Source organism: Chenopodium album, chromosome 14, assembly GCF_948465745.1.
Source record: "Chenopodium album chromosome 14, dcCheAlbu1.1, whole genome shotgun sequence".
NCBI lineage: Eukaryota > Viridiplantae > Streptophyta > Magnoliopsida > Caryophyllales > Amaranthaceae > Chenopodium > Chenopodium album.
Window position 1 is genome coordinate 50,698,587 of NC_137847.1, and position 19,380 is coordinate 50,717,966.

Below are 19,380 nucleotides of genomic sequence, written 5' to 3' on the forward strand. Positions count from 1 at the left end.
TTTTCTTATAAATAGGGTCCTGAACCTCCGTTTTTAATCATCTACAATTATCAATTCTCATCTATTCTATTCTCTTTATGCTCTCATCTCTCTAGCTTTTCACAAACAAAATTCCGCATTCACGAGATCTAGACACACCTAAGTTGCCTTCGCCCTAGACGAGAAAGGTTATAATTTCTTAGGGTTTGGTCCCAAATCTCTATTTCAATTATTTAATTTAATTTTTTGTTTTATATTTTCCTTGAAGTTACTAATGCGTGTATTTTGTTATTAGAAAGAGGTACGAGGCATCAAAGTATGTAATCTTATTGCTCTATTCTTGTGGAAAGCATGTTTCAACTTGTTTAATTCCTAGTATCATGTTAGGATGTTTCTATTGCTTTCTAGTATCATGTTAGGATGTTTCTGTTGCTTTCTAGTATCATGTTTAGGGTGCCTTTTACTCTTTTCTAATATCATGTTAGTATCATGTTAGGTTTAAAGCTTTGATTTTTATTGCTTAGTGACACGCTAGGATTTGTTATTAATCTTGTTAGTATCATGCCTAGGATCTTGCTATTATATTTAAGCTTTATTATTAACATGATTATAATTGTTATGATTATTATTTTTATTCATGTTGCTTGATGCTTATTTATTGTTATTGCTTGATCACGCCTTTTATGCATGTTTAAAGGGAATTTGTACTTGTAATCACGCTTAATAAGATAATTAATAATCTTGTTTAGGCTAATTTGATTATAATTCAAGTGATCACCAATAATAGTTTTGCTTGTGCATTAAATTCAACCAACATAGATAAACAGGTTTAGGGTTAACCTATTGGTTGCATGTTAGTCAGAAAGCGCACATGAATACGAGAAGAATGAAGTAGAGGCCTATTATTAGGGCAAGTTCAATCTCTTTTAGGTTGGATTTGTACCCTCATCCCCGAACCCTATTTGGTTCAAGACCTTTTGGAGTTGACGATCTCATGGATCGTTAAGGGGTGTAATCTTCACCTTGTGAACGGTTTACAAGTTCCTAAAACTTGTTGGCGATTCTTTTGCTCTAGCGTCCTTCCCTTTGGACGCGACCATGCTTAAGTGTATGATCACAGTGGGTTTCAAGCTTGGGATAATGCTTGAAATATTCCTTACAATTACCATCCGCTGCCACATTAGAGCTACTGCCGGAAGACTGTGAGGAGGCAGCCTTTCCTGTTTTGTTGGCACGAACAGAGGGTGCAGCCCCTCCTTTTCCTCGAGCACCAGAACGGCCACTAGAGCCCCCACCTCTGCTACTGTTTGTGGCGCCACGGCCTGGGCCACGACCCCCACGGGGACAGTCATTCCACCACTCCGGAAATCCGTGCAATTGGAAGCAGCCGAATTCAACATGGCCCTCCCTATTGCAATGAGTGCAAAATTTATCACCATTGTCATTCGAACGGGGTTTCAAAGATGAATCATATTGGAGCTTAAAAGCAACAGCATTGTCACGGGACTTCGTGAGCTCATCCCCACGCAAGCATTCAGCTTGTATAACTTGTTGATAGGCATTATCCACCCCTGGCAAAGTATCTTGTGCCAAGAGTTGTCCCCGAATTGCAGCATATTTATTATTATCTAAGCCTATCAAGAAGTGGTGCACATAATCATCCTCACGCAATTTCTCGACTTGAGAAACAATATTACACGAGCACTTTCCACACGAGCAAGAAGGAACTGAGACATAGGTGTTTAGTTCATCCCATATCTTAGATAGACGACCAAAATAGGTAGCCACTGCCTCCGTCGGGTCCTGCTTGCACGATCCCAAGGCAAATTTCAATTGACAGATTCTCGTGCCACTCACAACACAAAATATGTTCTTAAGGTTCATCCATAGTAACTAAGCATCATCATAAGCACCAATTGTAGATCGAACAATCGGGTCTAAGGTATTGGTAAGCCACGAAACCAACATTGACTGGACAACCACCCAATCCTCCATCTTCTCATCAATTGTTGGCTTCGAAACCGAGCCATCAATGAATCCAAATTTGCGTTTCGCCTTCAACGAGGTATTGATTGCCCTCGCCCACTCATCGTAGTTCTCACCACGAAGTTGAATAGGAGTGATGATGTTTCCAGGAGGATCACTCGATCCCAAGTAGTAGGTCAAGTCGACCTTAGGTTTGACAGAATTGTCATCACCTCCATTCTTATCATCTCCACCGACCATTGGAAATACTCACAGATTAGAATTTGGTAAAAAAAAATGATTTTAATGTGAACTCTCACACTCACAGATGCTTGTACGTGAATAATGAATATCACGTACGAAGGAATTCGCAAAAAAAAAAAATCGGATCAAAACCTACGCTCTTGATACCAGGTTAAACAATTGTGTTTAATATGTTCTTTGTAATTCTCATTAACAATAATACGGCCGCATACAATATATATAACTAGGTATACTTGGAGGATAAGGCCAAGTAACCTAAGATAAATACTCTAGGAAATATTTGCACAATATTCACAATTATCCTATTTCCTAAAATATATCCCAATAAGGAGAAAGAATGGCGTCATGAAATCGACACTTCTAGAGATTTCAACCCTTGTTCTTCTTTCTTCGATGATTTTCTCTCTCATGCCCGTAAAAAATCTCTGAAAAAGCTCCAAAATTACCGTAAGGAGCTTCAGGATGATGATCTTCGAGATCTTGAAGGCGATGGTGATGATGAAGAAGATAAAAAGAAAATTTTTTAAAAATAGTTGATGCTCAATAGAGTCAACACTCTACTCTGAACCAAATGGCAATGAAAATTTTTTTAAAAAAAAAGTTGGTGCAGGCCCACAATATATGTGTCACTAAGGATAAAAAAGAAAAAAAAAAGAATTTTTTTTTTAAAAACCTAAAGCCTAACCCAGCCACCACCCCACCGCTAGCACCTTAACTACCACCCCCCTAAAAGTTGGTGTTCAATACTCTACTCAAACCAAATGGCAATGAAATTTTTTACTAATCATCGGGTTTCGGTCGTAAAGACATTTTTAGGTGTCTACAAAAACGGAGGGAGTATTATATACTCCCTTCGTTTTTCAATAATTGCTCCACTTTTTATTTGCGGACGTTTTTAAATACTTGTTCCATTTCCTTATTTGGAAAGCTTTAACAATATTTAATATTTTTATCTTAACTAGTAGACCCAACATAAATCATATTTTATTAATTTCATATTCCCTCTCCTCCAATTCTTTCAACTACTTTTGCTTTTTACAATTTTTTATTCTTCTATCTACCTCACTATCTTCATATTTCATTATTTTCTCCAATTTCTCCTAAAACTCTATTGTGCGCATGGAGAAGTGCAGTAAGTATTTAAAAACGGAGGAAGTATCATACTACATATATTTAAAATTTAAAAAAATTAGTCATATTAGTGTAATCGAATGATCTGAAGATTTTGTATTGAAGTAATTAGTTATGGTCTTTGAATAAAAGTTTTGAGTAAATAGATTAAAATGAGCAATTGAATGGGTTGCATTTGTTTATCATCCATGAACAAGCTTTAATGTGAATAGTAGCTATGTAATTTTAACGTGTATCATTCAACTTCAAGGCTACTAAATGTAGTTTTGTATACTCTCTTTGGAAGAAAATACAAGTAAAGACAACAATTTTGAGTCTTTAGCATGATTTGAAGATTTTAAAACCGAAGCAACAAACAATTTTGCTATTGCAACAATAAATTTATTCTATCGATGAAAAATATAAAACAAGTAGTAGAATTGTTGTGTTATGAAAAATAAACAAGAACTGACCTGAAAAAAATTCTTAGATACTACAAAGCTAATCCGAGATGCCAAAAACATAATTGAATGCAGCGTTGATAAAAATCGATTCAAAATTAAGTAAGATCAACTTGAAATCAAGTAAGATCGACTCGAAATCGATTTTCATCAATGCTGCACTCAATGATGTTTTCACAAATCGGTTGATAGATGAGTGCCTAAGCTAATTTAGTCATTTGGTACTTGAATTGGCTACTTCATGTTGATGAGCAATATATGAAGCGCATAAAGTAGTTTTAAGTCTTTTATGTAGTACGAGTACTAATTGCTTTATTTTCATTTGTCAAGTACAAGCACTGCTACTTTAATTTGTACTGCTAATTGCTAATGCATGTTACACCCAAGTAGTCAAGTACTACGTTGAGGAGTTGTTAACTGTTGGTACTGCAAATTTGCAACATTGTACTACAGTACTACACATCCATAAGCAACCACTCTAACCGACCTCCTACCTCCAGCTCTTATGGTAAAGTTTCGCAATAAAATATGAAGTAGATTATTTTCTTCAATAGTTTTTGGAAAATGGCATCTACTTTCATTAAGTTAAATTAGACACCAACTAAAGTTAAACTGAGTACCGGTACGTATTCAAAGAAGACGTGTTTAACTTCTGTAGTTAATTTACTTTTTGTCAAATTTTTAAAAACACCCAGCTTAACTTAATACAGAGTAAAGAGTTATAATTATTTTATGTTTAGAAAAAAAAAACCTTCTGGACTGGTAACAACTGATGGTACGATTATCCAGTTAAAGGGACATAAAACCTCAAAAAAAAAAAAAAGATTTAGAACTAGGAAGCCTTATATTGAGCAGCATCTGCAGAATAACATACTTAGAGTCTGTTCACTTTAGCTTAATTTCAGTTCAGTTCAGTTTCAATCAGTTTAGTTCAGTTCAGCTTTTAATTTCCTTCTCTCATAAAATATTCATAACAGCTCTATTAAGTTCAGTTCATCTCCAATTAGTTCAGTAAATGTGAATAGACCCTTGACATTAGGTGCAACAAGCTGTCTAAACTTATGAGCGCGACTCTTAAAAATTGGAGTTAGCTCTTCTGAATCACGTTCCGGTTCCAAAAGGCGACATGTAAAAGTTTCGAGCGGAGTGGCATTATCCAGAATGTAAAGTACCAAATTTACATCATGTTCAAATCCAATGAATCCAACATATTCAAGCACCCTTAGACTTGGAAATGCCTTGTTGCCCTTGTATTCTATCTGCTGCTCCTCCTCTGCATACTCTTGATAAAGATACCTCCTACTCCAACTCTTGAACGGCGAGGGTTCTAATCCTTGTAACACCATAGCCTCCTCTTCCACTCCAAGAAACTGAAAACATATATCCTGCAGTTCCAATAAGCAGTATTTATAATCTAAAGGGACAAGACCGCGTTTCCAATGAGTTGATTATAAGAGTAGATCAGATGATTTAGATTTAGTTACCTGACTTGCTTCCATCTTGAATTCGCGAAGAAGTGGACATGCCCCTAATAATCTTGCAGTACTATCGGAACAGAGGAATACTGCAATTCCCACTTAAATTCACTTGAGCAAGTGCTGGGACACTCTTGAAATCGACATTTGCATAACCCGTATGTTTGAAATAGCTAAGATTCAAAGCATCTATTTCAATTTCATCTATGTCAGCTTGAAAGATGCGACCTTCAGGCTATGAATACCACGCGATTGCCTCTCAAAGAGCTGTTCTAAACAGGGGCACACTAAAAAAAGAAATTCTAGAAACTCTCCAGTAACTTGAACATGAAACAAATGCAAATGCAAATGCAAATGCCTGAGAGATTTGAGGCCAATTGATGGTTTTATGGTATCAAATCCTAGAGAGTACACGCCCATGCCACGATAAGATGTTATATCCAACTCGTTTTGACAATGCAAAAATAACCCCATCTATCGATATGATGTGCAACACTTGCAGAATAGGCAAATTGAACTCTCAACTTGTTAATATAGTCACCACTATGCACCCTTGTTATATGATTAACCCAATCAAAATACCATATTAACAAATTTTACCTTCTGTTTTGATGAAAAGATGGAGATATCATTGGCAGTGGAAGCTGTCCCTAAAATCTTCCTAACCATGTTTGAAAATACCTGTAATTGAATCATATGAATTAGGTTTGGGTTAATTCATGATTTATTAAGAGTGTCCAACCAAAAATAATACGTAATAAATTAAATCTATTTTTAGCTTGAAGGTTTAATAGTATAGCATATTAGCTTGTCAATATTATTTAATAAATCAACTAAGTAGTTATATAAAAGATTACTTACATATTCTCACACTCTCAGTAGTTATTAGTAAAATAATCTTAACCCCTTAATTACAAGTTTACAACTTTCCATAATGTAAGACTAGAAAATATCCTATAGATTAATCACTAAGGGCCTGTTCACTTGAACTTAATTTCAGTTCAGTTCAGCTCCAATCAGTTCAGTTTATTTCAGCTCCTAATTTCCTTCTCTTATAAAATATTCAGTTCAGCTCAGTTTAGTTCAATTCAGCTCCAATAAGTTCAGTTCTGTTTAGTTCAGCTCCAATCAGTTCAGTTCAGTTTATCTCAGCTCAGTTCAGTAAATGTGAACAGGCCCTAAATTATATCTTAACATATTCAATGCTCCCACATCAGAAGTTGAGGAGAACGTTTAGTCTAAACAAGATGTTTTGGACATAACCCAAGTCTTTCAACTTTGCTTATTCTTAACGTTGTATAAGTCTCGCAAATAATACCGCTTTGTTGCAACTAAAAAAACGAAAGTGCTTCGTATTAAACATGTAATTGGCTAGTTCTCCAAAGTCCACATCCAGAATATATCACCTCTACATATTAAACATCTCTAGATAATCCAATTGTTATTCTCCTTAAAAGAGCTGTCAATTTTGTGCACAAGTCGGATTAAAATTGAGTCTTTCTTATTACCATATCGAATTTGAATCGTGTAAGTTTTTATTTTTTATTTTGGTGGAATGCTAAATGTGGGGTGTTTAGAAAGAGTTAGAAGGGTAGGAGTGAGAATCAATTTATGATCTCATGAAATCAGAAATCAGAAAACAAGTTCTAATCATTTGAGATATCCTTCAATTTTCACTTTTTAGCTCGTAGTTTTCTTTCGGTCCAATTAACCCTTTCCAAATTAGAAATAACACACCCCATCCCCAAAGTCGGTTCGCAGTTGGCAGACTTGCCACTCTTTAAAAACCCAGAAAGGACCATCTCTTTCTCGATAACAATGGCGTCCTCAGAATCAATGGAAGACAAAGCATTTTCAGAGAGAGTGAAGAAAACATTTGGTTCCCTTTTCGCAACTCTAGAACCTTCTCCTAAATCTCTTTCAAACCCACTTTGGTCTCTCACTGATTCCCAGGTTGAGAAGAAAGAATGGCGTCGTGAAATCGACACTTCTAGAGATTCCAACCCTTGTTCTTCTTCCTTCGATGATTTTCTCTCTCATGCCCGTAAAAATTCCCGCAAAAATCTCCAGAATTATCGCAAGGAGCTTCAGGATGATGATCTTCGAGATCTTGATGGTGATGGTGATGAAGAGGAAGATGGTGAAGATGGTGGTGAGAAGGTTGATTTGAGTGATTTGGATGTTAAAGCTTCTATTGGCATGGATTCTACTCTTGATAATGAGGTTATTTTACTTTCCAATTTTTAATTTTTTGGTAAAAAAGTTGTATTGATGATTTTTTAGGGTTTATATTTGATCGAATTGAATTGGGGAGGGTGTGGTTTTGATTGTTTTTAGTGAATGATTGTTTGATTTTAAATTACAATGTTGGTTCTGCACTGTTGAATTTTAATTTTGTTTTTGGGTATTTAATTTGGAATGTTGAATTTAGGGTTTATATTTGATTTACTGAATTGGGGAGAGTGGTAATTTGCTTGGTAATTTGAAAAAGTTTAGTTCTTATTTGGCTATGTTTTATATTTTATTGGAAGTATAATTGAGTTGTTTGGAATACAGTTAAGTGTATCAATTGAGTTGTTTGGAATATACAGTTAGTGTATCAATTAAGTTTTGTTGGGTTTAGTATGTAGCTCAGAGGACATGGATTAACACTTAACGGTCCCGAAGGCGAAGGAGAAGGAGAAGGGTAAGAACGCTTTGGGGGGGGGGGGGGGGGGGGTTCCTGTCAATGAAGAATATGTTATTAGGTCCTTTTGCTGATTGTTTAGGGGTGCGATAGTGTGTAAAGTGGTGTTAGTCCTCGTATTGTTTCTGGTTAGGGAGTAGGAATTTGCACTGATCATTTGCCCCTACTTCAACTGTTTGAGGCAGTTAGGAACTATCCTATAATTGCAGCCTTTTTTAGTTCCCTCAAGCTGTTGATAGTTGGAATTTGCACTGATCATTTGCCCCTACTTTGATTGGAGTTTGAGGCAGTAAGGAACTATAATTGCAGGCTGTTTCATTGGCCTCAAGCTGTTGATTTATTTCTTATCTCAGCGGTGGTAGGAAATTATAGAGTTTCATTATGTTGGAAGTAGTTTATCTTCTTGGGGTTTTAATATCGTTGTTTCTTTTTTTGGCTGCTTTTCAAAAGAGATTGTTGAATTGTAGCTTTTACAAGATCACTGCTGGACAATTTCAAAAATAACATTTGCATTTGTATGCTAGTCTAATCACTTGTGGGTTTTTGATCTTGCAGGATGAAGAAGATACTTTTGACAAAGTTGCCTTAGGAAGGGAGAATGCTGGTGATCGGTTGTATATGAGGGATGTTACTGGTGGTCATGATTCCCATTTCAGCGCTTTGGATGACCTCCCTGGTGCAGTTGGGATTCTTGGGACCAAGGGGAAAGATCCTCGTGCTAATCGCCAGGCTGCAAGGATTAGACTGAAAGAAGATGATGCAGAAGCTGCTGCACAGGCAGAGCATAAACCGGAGCAGTCTCCTTCAACTGCTGAAAGAGATTCTTCTGTCTCAACTGGAGGTCTTGACAAACTGAAGCCTATATTAAAAAGGAAGGAGCGTGAATCAACTTCAAAGCCGTCGAAACGTGTCAGGTTTGACCCTCTTTGTATAAGCAATGATGAGAGAGCTAGTGAAATTCCAAGTAATAAGACTGAAACTATGGTCCAAGTTAATGGGGCGGAGTTGAATCAGAATGTTTCTCGAGTTCCAGATCATGTTCAAAATCCTTCCAAATACACATGCTATACTCTTGATTCCACTGAGGAAATGGGCAATAAGTCAAATACGGGTGCTTACTTGGAGTTTGTTGAGATGATGAAGGCAAAGAATTCTGTGTCAGGATCTGACTCGGATGTTCCTACTGATCTCCCCAAATCAGTGACCTTTGTTCCTAAGAAAAAGTCTGATACTTCGAAAGGTGTTCATAATGATGCGAGTCAAGAGAAAGGAAGTGATGCAAAGTGTACCCCATTGCAATCAACCTTTCTCGATATGGCAGCTGAGGACCAGGAGACTGAAGCTGGTGACATGGACATTGATGAACCTGAAACAAGTGCAGAGTCCGACAAAGGCATCGTGTTTAGGAAGCAGGGTCGTCAGTATCGAAAGCCCCAGGCAGATGAGCCTGCGTAGATGGGGTGTGGCTTGTAGTTGCCAGTTGAACTATTATTTTGCACGACTGCTCCTTTTGGCGAAGATTGGCTCGTGTGAAAAGTTATTTTTAAAAAATATGAAAAGCCGCCTGTGGATGGATTTTGCTACTTGCATAGTCTCAATATATTAACTTGTACTTATAAGTTCAGTTTCCCTTTGGTGAAATGTTGGATTGAGGCTTATGCTTGCTAGTATTTGTGTTGCTTTCATGAGGACAGGGAGCAGTGTGCTGTTTTATGCTGTAATTGTTATCTGCAATGCTCAAAGTGTGTTTAGTTGCTTTGACGGGGCAATGTTATGCCTTACTTTCCCACCCTAACTGGTGCCACTGCCGCCTCCCCTGCAGTAGAAGGCTAATCTATGTGGATGCTGTATTCTGAAAGTTTGTTTTATTAATATTGATACAATGACAGTATAGTCGTAATGTGGTTTATCCTTAACTTTTTACAATATTCTTTATGGATCCTTATTTTTTTTCCCGACATATTTGTGTTGCATTACCCAAATTATTTCCGTTTCCTAAATTTATTTAAATGGCTCTTAACATAAAGTATTGAAGATTCTGACTTCTGTGAGTATAGGAAGTCCTGTATCATCTGGTTGAGCTGAAATCTTTTGCTCTGGTCCCAGGCCAGGTCAGTCAAGAAAGATGCCCGATATTTTCTCATGCCTAACATCAAGATATCCCCTGTTTTGCTCTGTCATTGTGAAGAAATTGTAGCGCTGATTCCATATAGCAGGTAAGCAAAATTCCAGTATCTCGCAAATTTTGGTCTGCTTTTCTATCTTCATTGATGTATAATGTTCAATGGATACAAATCATACGATTACATATTTGCTCCCTTTTCCTTGCATGGACGCATGGTAAAATAAAAGCTTCGGAGATTATAAGACTCCACACGAAGCTCTGTTTTTTTTTTTATCTGGTTGGGCTGACATCTTTGGCTTAGGTTCCGAGCCATGGTAGAACGAACCATCTCATTCTCATGCCTAACGAGTAATTTCTAAAGGCCCCCCTTTTGCTCTTTGCCAATTCGAGGAAAACTGCATATCTCGTTCACAAAGCCACATCCGACTTTCAGTTTTTATCAGAGAGCTGATATTATATATTTACTGCATCTGATCTGAAATGTTTTCCTCTGTACTGAGGTGTAGTGCAGCAAAGCTAACCCATAGAATGCCCTTTTTACTCTTTATTGCAAACTTTGATCTGAATTTCTGAGTTGACCCAAGTATAATGTATGTTTTCCAGTACCTTAAGCTATTATCATTTTCAAAGCTAAGTTATCTAATGAAATGAACAATGTATAGCTAGAAAAGTGTCATTCAAGGTAGGAAAAATGACAGCATTGCAACAAAATTTACATACATGCATCATGCATCTGCTTGATTAATTTACATTTTATAAACAAGTTAAATCAAACCGAAGAACAATTTTTCCCTTAGCATCATCCTGCATAATAGGTAAAACCTCATCCGGCGGAGCATGTCTCCAAACACGAGGCTTCTCTAAATTATGACCAATCTCAGCAAACTTATCAGCAGCTCGATTACCCTCTCTATAAATATGTGTCATAGTGCAGTTGTTTATCTTAGGTATGATTGTGTTTATACGACTGACATACCTTTGAGCTTTTGATGACTTTATAGTGCGTCTCTGAACAATCATGTTCACCAATGCCTCGGCGTCACCCTCAAGCCACAAATTGGTCCACCCATTCTCTACTATAAGCTCAAGGCCTTTGAGGAGGGCTGCCAATTCTGCAGTGGTGTTATCTGAACTTTCAATTGATTCTGCATAGCCAAGTAAGAACTTAGCATTATGGTCTCAGAAAACTCCTCCGATGCTTGCTTTACCACACTTGCCCTTGGAAGATCCATCAAAGTTTAACTTCGTCCACCCTACCTTAGGCTTCTCCCGTGCAACAGGTATAGACAACTTATGTTGGTTCCTGACTAGCAATAGTCCAACAGCTGATGGATATTGTGCATTTGTCCTATGACAACTAAACAATCTTGTGATGAATGTCAACATATTTTCAAATTATACACAAAATGGATCATAAGTTGGTATATGTATAGAATATACGAAAGAAAAAGGAAAGAGTTTTTATTATTTTGGTATATACGTGATTGTTAAATACATTTCATCTGTAAATGAACTATATATACTAACGCCCTCATAATTCGAGGAAGCCCTTGTTTATCACCTTGGTACTCGTTCGTGGCTCTTCTGCTTCATTCATTCACCCAAGCTTATTTAGTTTCCAAATTACAACTGATGTTTGCAACTTTCCAAAAACACAAAACTGAAATGTTTATCTAGTTCCAATAAACATTTGTGTACTTTTGTTCATTTCCTTATTTCTAATCGTCACTACTACTAGTCTACTAATAAAGACATATACAAGGTAGTCCAATTAACTGCATTTTTGTATTTTTTTTTTTTTTTTTTTTTTTTGGGCAAATACTGTATTTTTGAGATTTTCACTTGTGTTTGAGCTCTGAGGCATTTTTATGATTATAATTTAAATAAGAAATGTGTACAATAAATTATGTGATTTATGTGTAAAGGTGTTTTAAAATCAACTAGAGAGCTTCAAAAAAAAAAAAAAAAATCAACTAGAGATGCCTATAATGAGACATATGCGTGTACGTACCTTTATAGATAAAAAAAAAATAAAATTAAGATACAATATTTCAAGAAAAGTTAGGTTGGAAATAAATTGAGGATATTGTAACCAATTGCATCGTTGGTTTGGGCATGTCAAACGAAGATCAAAATACACATCCTAGGATTATGATCAAGGAGAGCTTAGAAGAGATAGAAAAAGACCAATAAAGACTTAGAAAGGAGTTAAGAAAGACATGAAGAAATAGAATTTGCAAGGGACAAAATGAAATGGAAGGATGGAGAGAATCATGGTTGGCGATTAAATGTGATAAACTCTTAGTTCATGTATCTGACACCTTTTTTTTGGGATTCAGGCTTTAATTGATTGATTTATTAATTGCTTTAAAATGATCATTAGTTAACTTGATATATACTGCAAGGTGCTTGATTTATATTGATACTTAAAATTTACCATGCATTGAAAAAAAAAAAAAGCACTACCTTTTCTTGGCCATTTTACTCTATTGCAAACTTTGATAAGAATTTTCTCCAAGCATAATGTAAGTTTTCATGTACGCCACGCTATTTACATTTTAAAGCTAAGTTATCTAATGAAATGAACCATGTACAGCTAGAATATTGTCATTCAAAATATGAAAAAAAAATGACGATGCATTACAAAATTTACATTAATGCATCAATTGCTTAATTAATCAATTATGTACATGTTTTCGACACCTAGTTCAATCAATCTTTATCTTCTCCGAAGAACAATTTTTCCTGCAGCATCTTCGTGCATAATGGGCAAAACCTCATCCGGTGGAGCATGTCTCCAAATACGAGGCTTCTCTAATTGATGACCAATCTTAGCGAATTTATCAGCTGCTCGATTACCTTCTCTATAAATATGTGTCACAGTACAATTGTTTATCTCAGGTATGATTGTGTTTATATGACTAACATACCTTTGAGCTTCCAACGACTTCATAGAGCGTCTCTTAACAATTATGTTAACCAATGCCTCGGCGTCTCCCTCAAGCCACACGTCGGTCCACCCATTCTCTAGTATAAGCTCAAGGCCTCTAAGGAGGGCTGCCAATTCTGCAATGGTGCTATCGGAATTTTTAATGGATTGTGCATAGCCAAGTACGAACTTAGCATTATGGTCTCGGAAAACCCCTCCAATGCTTGCTTTACCACACTTGCCCTTAGAAGACCCATCAAAGTTTAATTTCGTACACCCTACCTTAGGCTTCTCCCATGCTACGGGTATAGCCAAATTGTGTTGTTTCCTAACTAGCAACAATCCAACGGATGATGGATTTTGTGCAATTATTCGATGATAATTAAAGAATCTTGTTATGGATGTCAACATATTTACAAATTATACACAATGGATCACAATTTACTTCCCTAAACTCGGGGTACGTAGCATATACAAGAGATACACAAGTAGTCAAGTATCTACATGGAACAATGAAGGGTAAAAAGAAGAGGAGAGGACTAAAAAGACGTCGTCTTAGAAGCATCAATAAGATGCCCAAAAATAAGGATTATATCAATGGATAAAGAAAATTTTATACGCCAAATACTAAGTAATATAGAGGTTCCTTGGGTGAAACGCATTGAATTGTTAGAGTAGTATATGATGATCAAAGCAAAGAATATTCAAGGTTTCATGCACTACGTATACGGCAACATAATGCAAATTATTATTAATAGAAAAATTTAATTGTCTTAAGACAAATTCTTCATTATTTTATTAGTTACCTATCAATCTACTCGATTTACAATTTGAAGCAATATATTGTAAGAACTAAGAAATTTGCTTGGATTAATGATTTAACGTGCAATTGCCATGTTTTTACGCTTAAAAACATAGGCATGAGTTGGTGTTCTTTATTGATTCAAAATCAAACTCATTTCAATTTATATACATTGACATTTTTTAGCCATATTAAACATCATAAATGATAAAGACATACCATAAATTCCATACAAATGTTAGAATAATTTGGAGGTTGGATAGAACAAAAGGGACCACCGGATATCTCTTCTAGTCACGTAACTTTAATGCCACTTTTCTAAGAGTTTATTATCGCCCTTCTGGGTTAACATGAAGAAACTTTTGAGATACAAAGAAGGGACGGACTAATTGATTTAGGTTGTTTAACTAAATCAATCTACAAGTATTTTGTGAACAAATGTTTGTAAAGACCTAAAAAAAATACTCTAGAAACTCTTCTCTCAATAGAAACAAGAATAATGATTTTTTCTTTATCATCTATTCACTTTAGGAAAAACATCTCTATTTATAGAGATTTAATGATGTATATGAAAGAGTATTCCTCAAGAGACATGTTTTTTCAACTAAAAAACATCAAAGTAAGTTAATGAATCTACTTATGTTACTAAGTACATGAAAAGTTAGCAAAAGACATGTCTTTTCACTCAAAAGACATCAACACAAGTTATTGTACAATTACGTTTTTTATTGCTATATTTCATTCACCAACTCTACTCTCATAACAAAAACTATATCATTAATTTCCTCAACACATAATGATATAAATGTTCCAACAACAAATACAAATACAGTAGAAAAAATAAAGCAAAGCATTATTCAGACACATTAAGCTCTGATAGAGTGTAACATATTCTTGCCTTCTTGGACCTCAAACACTAGTTTGGTTGAGTTGCTCTTCTAACTCATACATAAATTCAACCAAGTTTGTTCTCAATAGTTATATTCAATTCCTTAATGAAGCTATCAATATTTTTCTCCGAAGATCCATCTATCATCATTGCATTTTGTAATTCTTGCTTGATCTCCTTGATCCTACCACGGAGCTCATTCCCTAAAGACCCACCAATTAAATCCTTTACCTTTAGCAACACCTCTTCTCTTGTAACACACTTCTCTTCACAAAGATTGCACCCGATTTTCCAATCATCCACCATTAGTTTACGATTTGTAAATTGATCCGTCAACAATGGAAAACATAGTAAAGGAACTTCACACCATACACTCTCTAATGCCGAGTTCCAACCACAATGTGTTATAAACCCTCCTATAGCACGATGAGATAACACCGCTTTCTGACAAGTCCATGTCACGATCATCCCACGACCACGAACCTCATCCCTAAACCCAACCGGGAGCGGGTCCACATCATTAGAACTCACCATATCCGGTCTAATGACCCAAAGGAAGTTCACCCCACTAAGCTTGATTCCATTAGCTATCTCCTCAATATCCTCCTTACTAAGATGTGCATAGCTACCAAATGAAACATACAAAACTGACCCAAGAGGCTTAGAGTCCAACCAAAGGGTGCAATCTGATTCGGCCCATAAACTAGTGGCCACTGGGCTTTTAGTGAATCCAGGTGAAAATATAGGCCCAATTGCATAGAATGGAACATGGGCCTGAATGGCTGAAATGGTATGGGCCTCTAACTCTTGGATTGTATTACCAAGTATAAATTGGGCTCGTTTTGTGTCGTCTAATGATGATAAATTGTATTGAGGATGCATAGTTGTCAAGTCTTCTTCTTGAAGATATGATGTCAAGTCTGACCGTTTAAGTGAACTTATTCCTGGTATGTAGTCAATGATATCCTTGCGGAATCTTGATCCTAATAAAAAAATAAAGCAAATATTAATTACTCGTTCTTTTTCAATTTACCCATTTACTATTTATGTGGTAAAATTTATAACACTTTGATCCTATGTTGTAATTACTGAAGTATTGGTTAAAAAAAAAATACCCCAAGCATCCTCACTTGAAAAGGATCCGAAACCTCACTTCTAAAATATAAGGTAAAAAACTTAGGGTCTGTTCTCTTTAGCTTATTTTCAGTTCAGTTCAGTTCAGTTCAATTCAATTCAGTTCCTAATTTCCTTCTCTCATAAAATATTTAGTTCAGTTTAGCTCTAATCAGTTCAGTTCAGTTCAGTTCAGCTCAATTCAGTAAATCAGAACAGACCCTTACTAAATGAACCAATATTTCATTGATACTATAGCTCATATATAATAATGCATTTTTGTATTTATTGACTTGTTTTACTTATAATAATGATAAAAATCCAAGTGATGAATTGATTTTTTTCAAGTGGGTTGTGAATTTGTGATAGGTCACACATAAGGAGAAAATAAAAAAGTGGGTTGTGATAACTGATAACGAAGGATAAGTTCAACACAAACAATAAGGCTGTATTATTTTTAGCATTCATTGGGAGAGAAAATTATGTAGCAGCCGCATTGGACATTTGTTAAATCATCATGGGAGGTGAAAAATCATGTCATTTAATTTAATGGAAATATGATTCATACAGCTGAAGAGACATTTAGTCTAGGTAAGGAAAGGGTCCATTAAGATATTGCTAATTAACTTATTATGAAAAACATATCAATTTAAGCTACAGTATATTGGAGTTTAGATCATCTAGTTTTGGATTTTGTTACTGTATACTATGATATAAGTCAATTTCGGTTTGGATCATTTAATTTCAAGTCGGTAGGTTTTGTACTAATCAAATCGTTAATTTTATATCTTGTTAAAACTGAAGTACTAGTATTTTTGTCACATATGTTTAGAATTGTATCCTTACTGACTTTAAAGGCCCATCTCTACGTACTATAACGATCCCCTGGTATCTTTACGTTATTATACTACAATATAAAATCCCCTAAACCCACACCCCAAAAATAAAAATTTACTAATTAATGACTTAACAACTAAATTTTGGAAAAAACTTATAATATTATTATTGACCTGAGATCCATAAGCGCTTAATTAACACTATATTGAACACAATGACCTTTATTTTAATATGATAACTTTAATTAAAACTTATGTGACTGCCATTAAAATTATTGCGAACATAAAGTATAATTTTATGTTGAACATAGTAACCTTATCATTAACATAGTGACTTTTATTATTTTTATTAGCTTTATAATAAGGCAATACCTTTATTTTAACATAGAAAGACTCTTTTTTGTAATTCATTAATAAAACGACAATAATGTCTTTTATATTAGTGGTTTACTGGTTTATAATAAATTAATTTGAATCAGGTGTATTTAAGAGGTTTAGCTGATTAAATCTTGAGGTGAGTAATGGATATAGATATTTAAAAAATAAAGCTAATATAAGACAACAATTACCAGGTCCAATATGGCCATTTTGCTGAAGCAAGTGACGGTGAAAATAAATATCAAGCACCATAGCAGGCTCAGTCCAAAACGAAACATGAATCATTCCAAACTTGCTAGCCAACTTCGACGCCCAAACAAAGTAACTATCAGCAACCAAGCAAAAACGAACCGACGGCCGAGATCCCACGATCTTATCCACAGCCTCTTCCAAATGAGCTCGGAAGGTATAAGTATTTGCCCCAACCCACTCGTCATGATTCAATGACCTATCGAACTCTAAAGGTAACCCGTCCGAAACCGTTACATATTCGATGTCGAGGCCAGAAGTGTTCCTGGCCTCGACAAAGATATCGCCACCGCTTTGTTGTAAAGCGGTGGCGTTGGATAGAGTGATTTGGTGGTGGATGTGGTTGGTGTTGATGAAAGAGATGGAGAAACCTTTGGAAGCTAGTTTGATGGCTAGCTCAACGAATGGGATTACATGGCCTTGTAGTGGAAGTGGTACTAGTATTGCATGAGGCTTATATTTGTAGCTTGAGTTCGAGTTCGAGTTTGAGCTCTTCATATTTTTAGGGACTGTTAAGATAATTGCAAACTTTTGAAGTGATTTATTATTCCTTTGGAGAGTAGTAAGAGAATGAATGATTGGGGGATATGTGCTCACTTCTAAGGATGTTCAATCCGTTTGGTAGCTAGCTAAAAGCTTAGAAAAGTCGTCATTTGTTTAAGTCATTTTAAATAAAGAATGAGTTTAATAGTTTATTTTAACTTATCTTTGCTTTATTTTAATTTTTTTTTTTAACATAATACTTTTATAGGCCGGGCATCGGTTTATACATACTCCATAATAGTTATTAGTTAATCATTTTGGATTTAAAGAATGGCAAAAAATAATAAGTTTAACTAGACTTAGGTCCTATTATTTTGGACTGAAATTTACAAAATTGAACTTAAACAATTTTAAATATAATGACTTGAATTTAACTAAATTGAATTAAAAAATTCGCAAATTATTGGGTACGAGCACCTACACCCAACTGTTTGTGCGGCCAGCCTCTTTTCCCTTCTCTTTCTCTCTCCTTTTCTCTTCCCTCTTTCTCTCTCCTCTGCTCCTCCTTTTCTTCAATTAAAATCAAAATTAAAAAATTTACAATTGCATAAAACAATCAAAATTAATCCAAGATGATTTGCTATTGAATCGAAGATGAGAAGAAGAAGAAAAGAGGGGGTGCTAAGAGAAGAATGCGCTTTAAAATCTGTCAATGAATGAGTGTTATTGGCGCAACACTCTAATAAAGCTGTTGATGATGAAGAAAGAGAAAATGAGGATGAATTTCTACCAGAAATGATGCGATTATCACAGCCTTTACAAATTCCTGCAGTCGCTGGTGGTGGAGGTGAAGGTGAGTGCGAATCGGTGGTGGTGGAGGCAAATTGTTGGTGGTTTGCGTGGTTGGGCTGGGATCCGGCGTGGTTGCGATAGGAAGAAGAGAAAGTGGTGGTGCGTGGTTGTGTTGGTGGTTGGTGCGGTGGCTGTTCTGTTTGGGTTAGTTGGTGGCGTGGAAGATGGGAGCAAGGGAGGAGGTTGGTGGTGATGGTTATGCGTGAGTTTGGTGTTTGATTTTGAGCATTTTGGGTAAAATGGGTTGGCTAATACATGTGAAAGAGAGAAAGAAAGAGAGCAAGAGGAGAGATAAGAAAATAAAAATATTGTAGTATGTTAATCATTTTAGCCAATAAATATATAAGCCAACAAAAGATGCATATCAGCCAATCAGAGAAGTATATCACTCAATAAAAGGCACTTATCAGCCAATAGAAGAAGCATATAAGCCAACAAGAGGAGTTCATACGCCAACAAAAAGTACATATAAGCCAACAAGAGGATTATATCAGCCAACAAAAAATACGTATAAGCCAACAAGAAGAGTGTATCAGCCAACAAAAAATACATATAAGCCAACAGAAAGAACATATCAGCTAATAAATAAAGCGTATCAGCCAACAAAATAAATATATTAGCTAACAAAATGAAACATATAAGCCAACAATTAAAATATACATATCAACTAACAAAATAAATATATTAGCTAATTAAAAAAACATATAAGCCAAATTATGTTTGATATCAGCCAACAAAAAGACAAAAAAAACATATCAGCCAATAAAAAGAATATATTAGCCAA

At 35.5% G+C, this 19,380-nt stretch overlaps 2 protein-coding genes across 2 annotated transcripts; one reads left to right on the forward strand and one right to left on the reverse strand.

Moving 5' to 3' along the window:
- Positions 1 to 7,005: 7,005 nt before the first annotated feature.
- Positions 7,006 to 9,896, forward strand: LOC145579487 (uncharacterized). The gene is made up of 2 exons (XM_081636735.1): positions 7,006 to 7,477; positions 8,496 to 9,896. The coding sequence occupies exons 1-2, from the start codon at positions 7,073 to 7,075 to the stop codon at positions 9,393 to 9,395; spliced, it is 1,305 nt and encodes a 434-aa protein (XP_081492861.1). The 5' UTR covers positions 7,006 to 7,072; the 3' UTR covers positions 9,396 to 9,896.
- Positions 9,897 to 14,548: 4,652 nt separating this feature from the next.
- On the reverse strand, positions 14,549 to 17,872 carry LOC145579488 (UDP-glycosyltransferase 86A1-like). The gene is made up of 2 exons (XM_081636736.1): positions 17,204 to 17,872; positions 14,549 to 15,668 (listed from the first exon to the last, which is right to left on the reverse strand). The coding sequence occupies exons 1-2, from the start codon at positions 17,757 to 17,759 to the stop codon at positions 14,752 to 14,754; spliced, it is 1,473 nt and encodes a 490-aa protein (XP_081492862.1). The 5' UTR covers positions 17,760 to 17,872; the 3' UTR covers positions 14,549 to 14,751.
- Positions 17,873 to 19,380: the final 1,508 nt, after the last annotated feature.

Excerpts from the sequence above, each read along its gene's own strand:
- LOC145579487 (XM_081636735.1), top strand. The coding sequence starts at position 7,073 with ATGGCGTCCTCAGAATCAATGGAAGACAAAGCATTTTCAGAGAGAGTG. Across the intron at positions 7,478-8,495 it reads ATTCTACTCTTGATAATGAG|GATGAAGAAGATACTTTTGA; the intron begins GTTATTTTACTT and ends TTGATCTTGCAG.
- LOC145579488 (XM_081636736.1), bottom strand. The coding sequence starts at position 17,759 with ATGAAGAGCTCAAACTCGAACTCGAACTCAAGCTACAAATATAAGCCT. Across the intron at positions 15,669-17,203 it reads AAATGGCCATATTGGACCTG|GATCAAGATTCCGCAAGGAT; the intron begins GTAATTGTTGTC and ends TTTTTTTATTAG.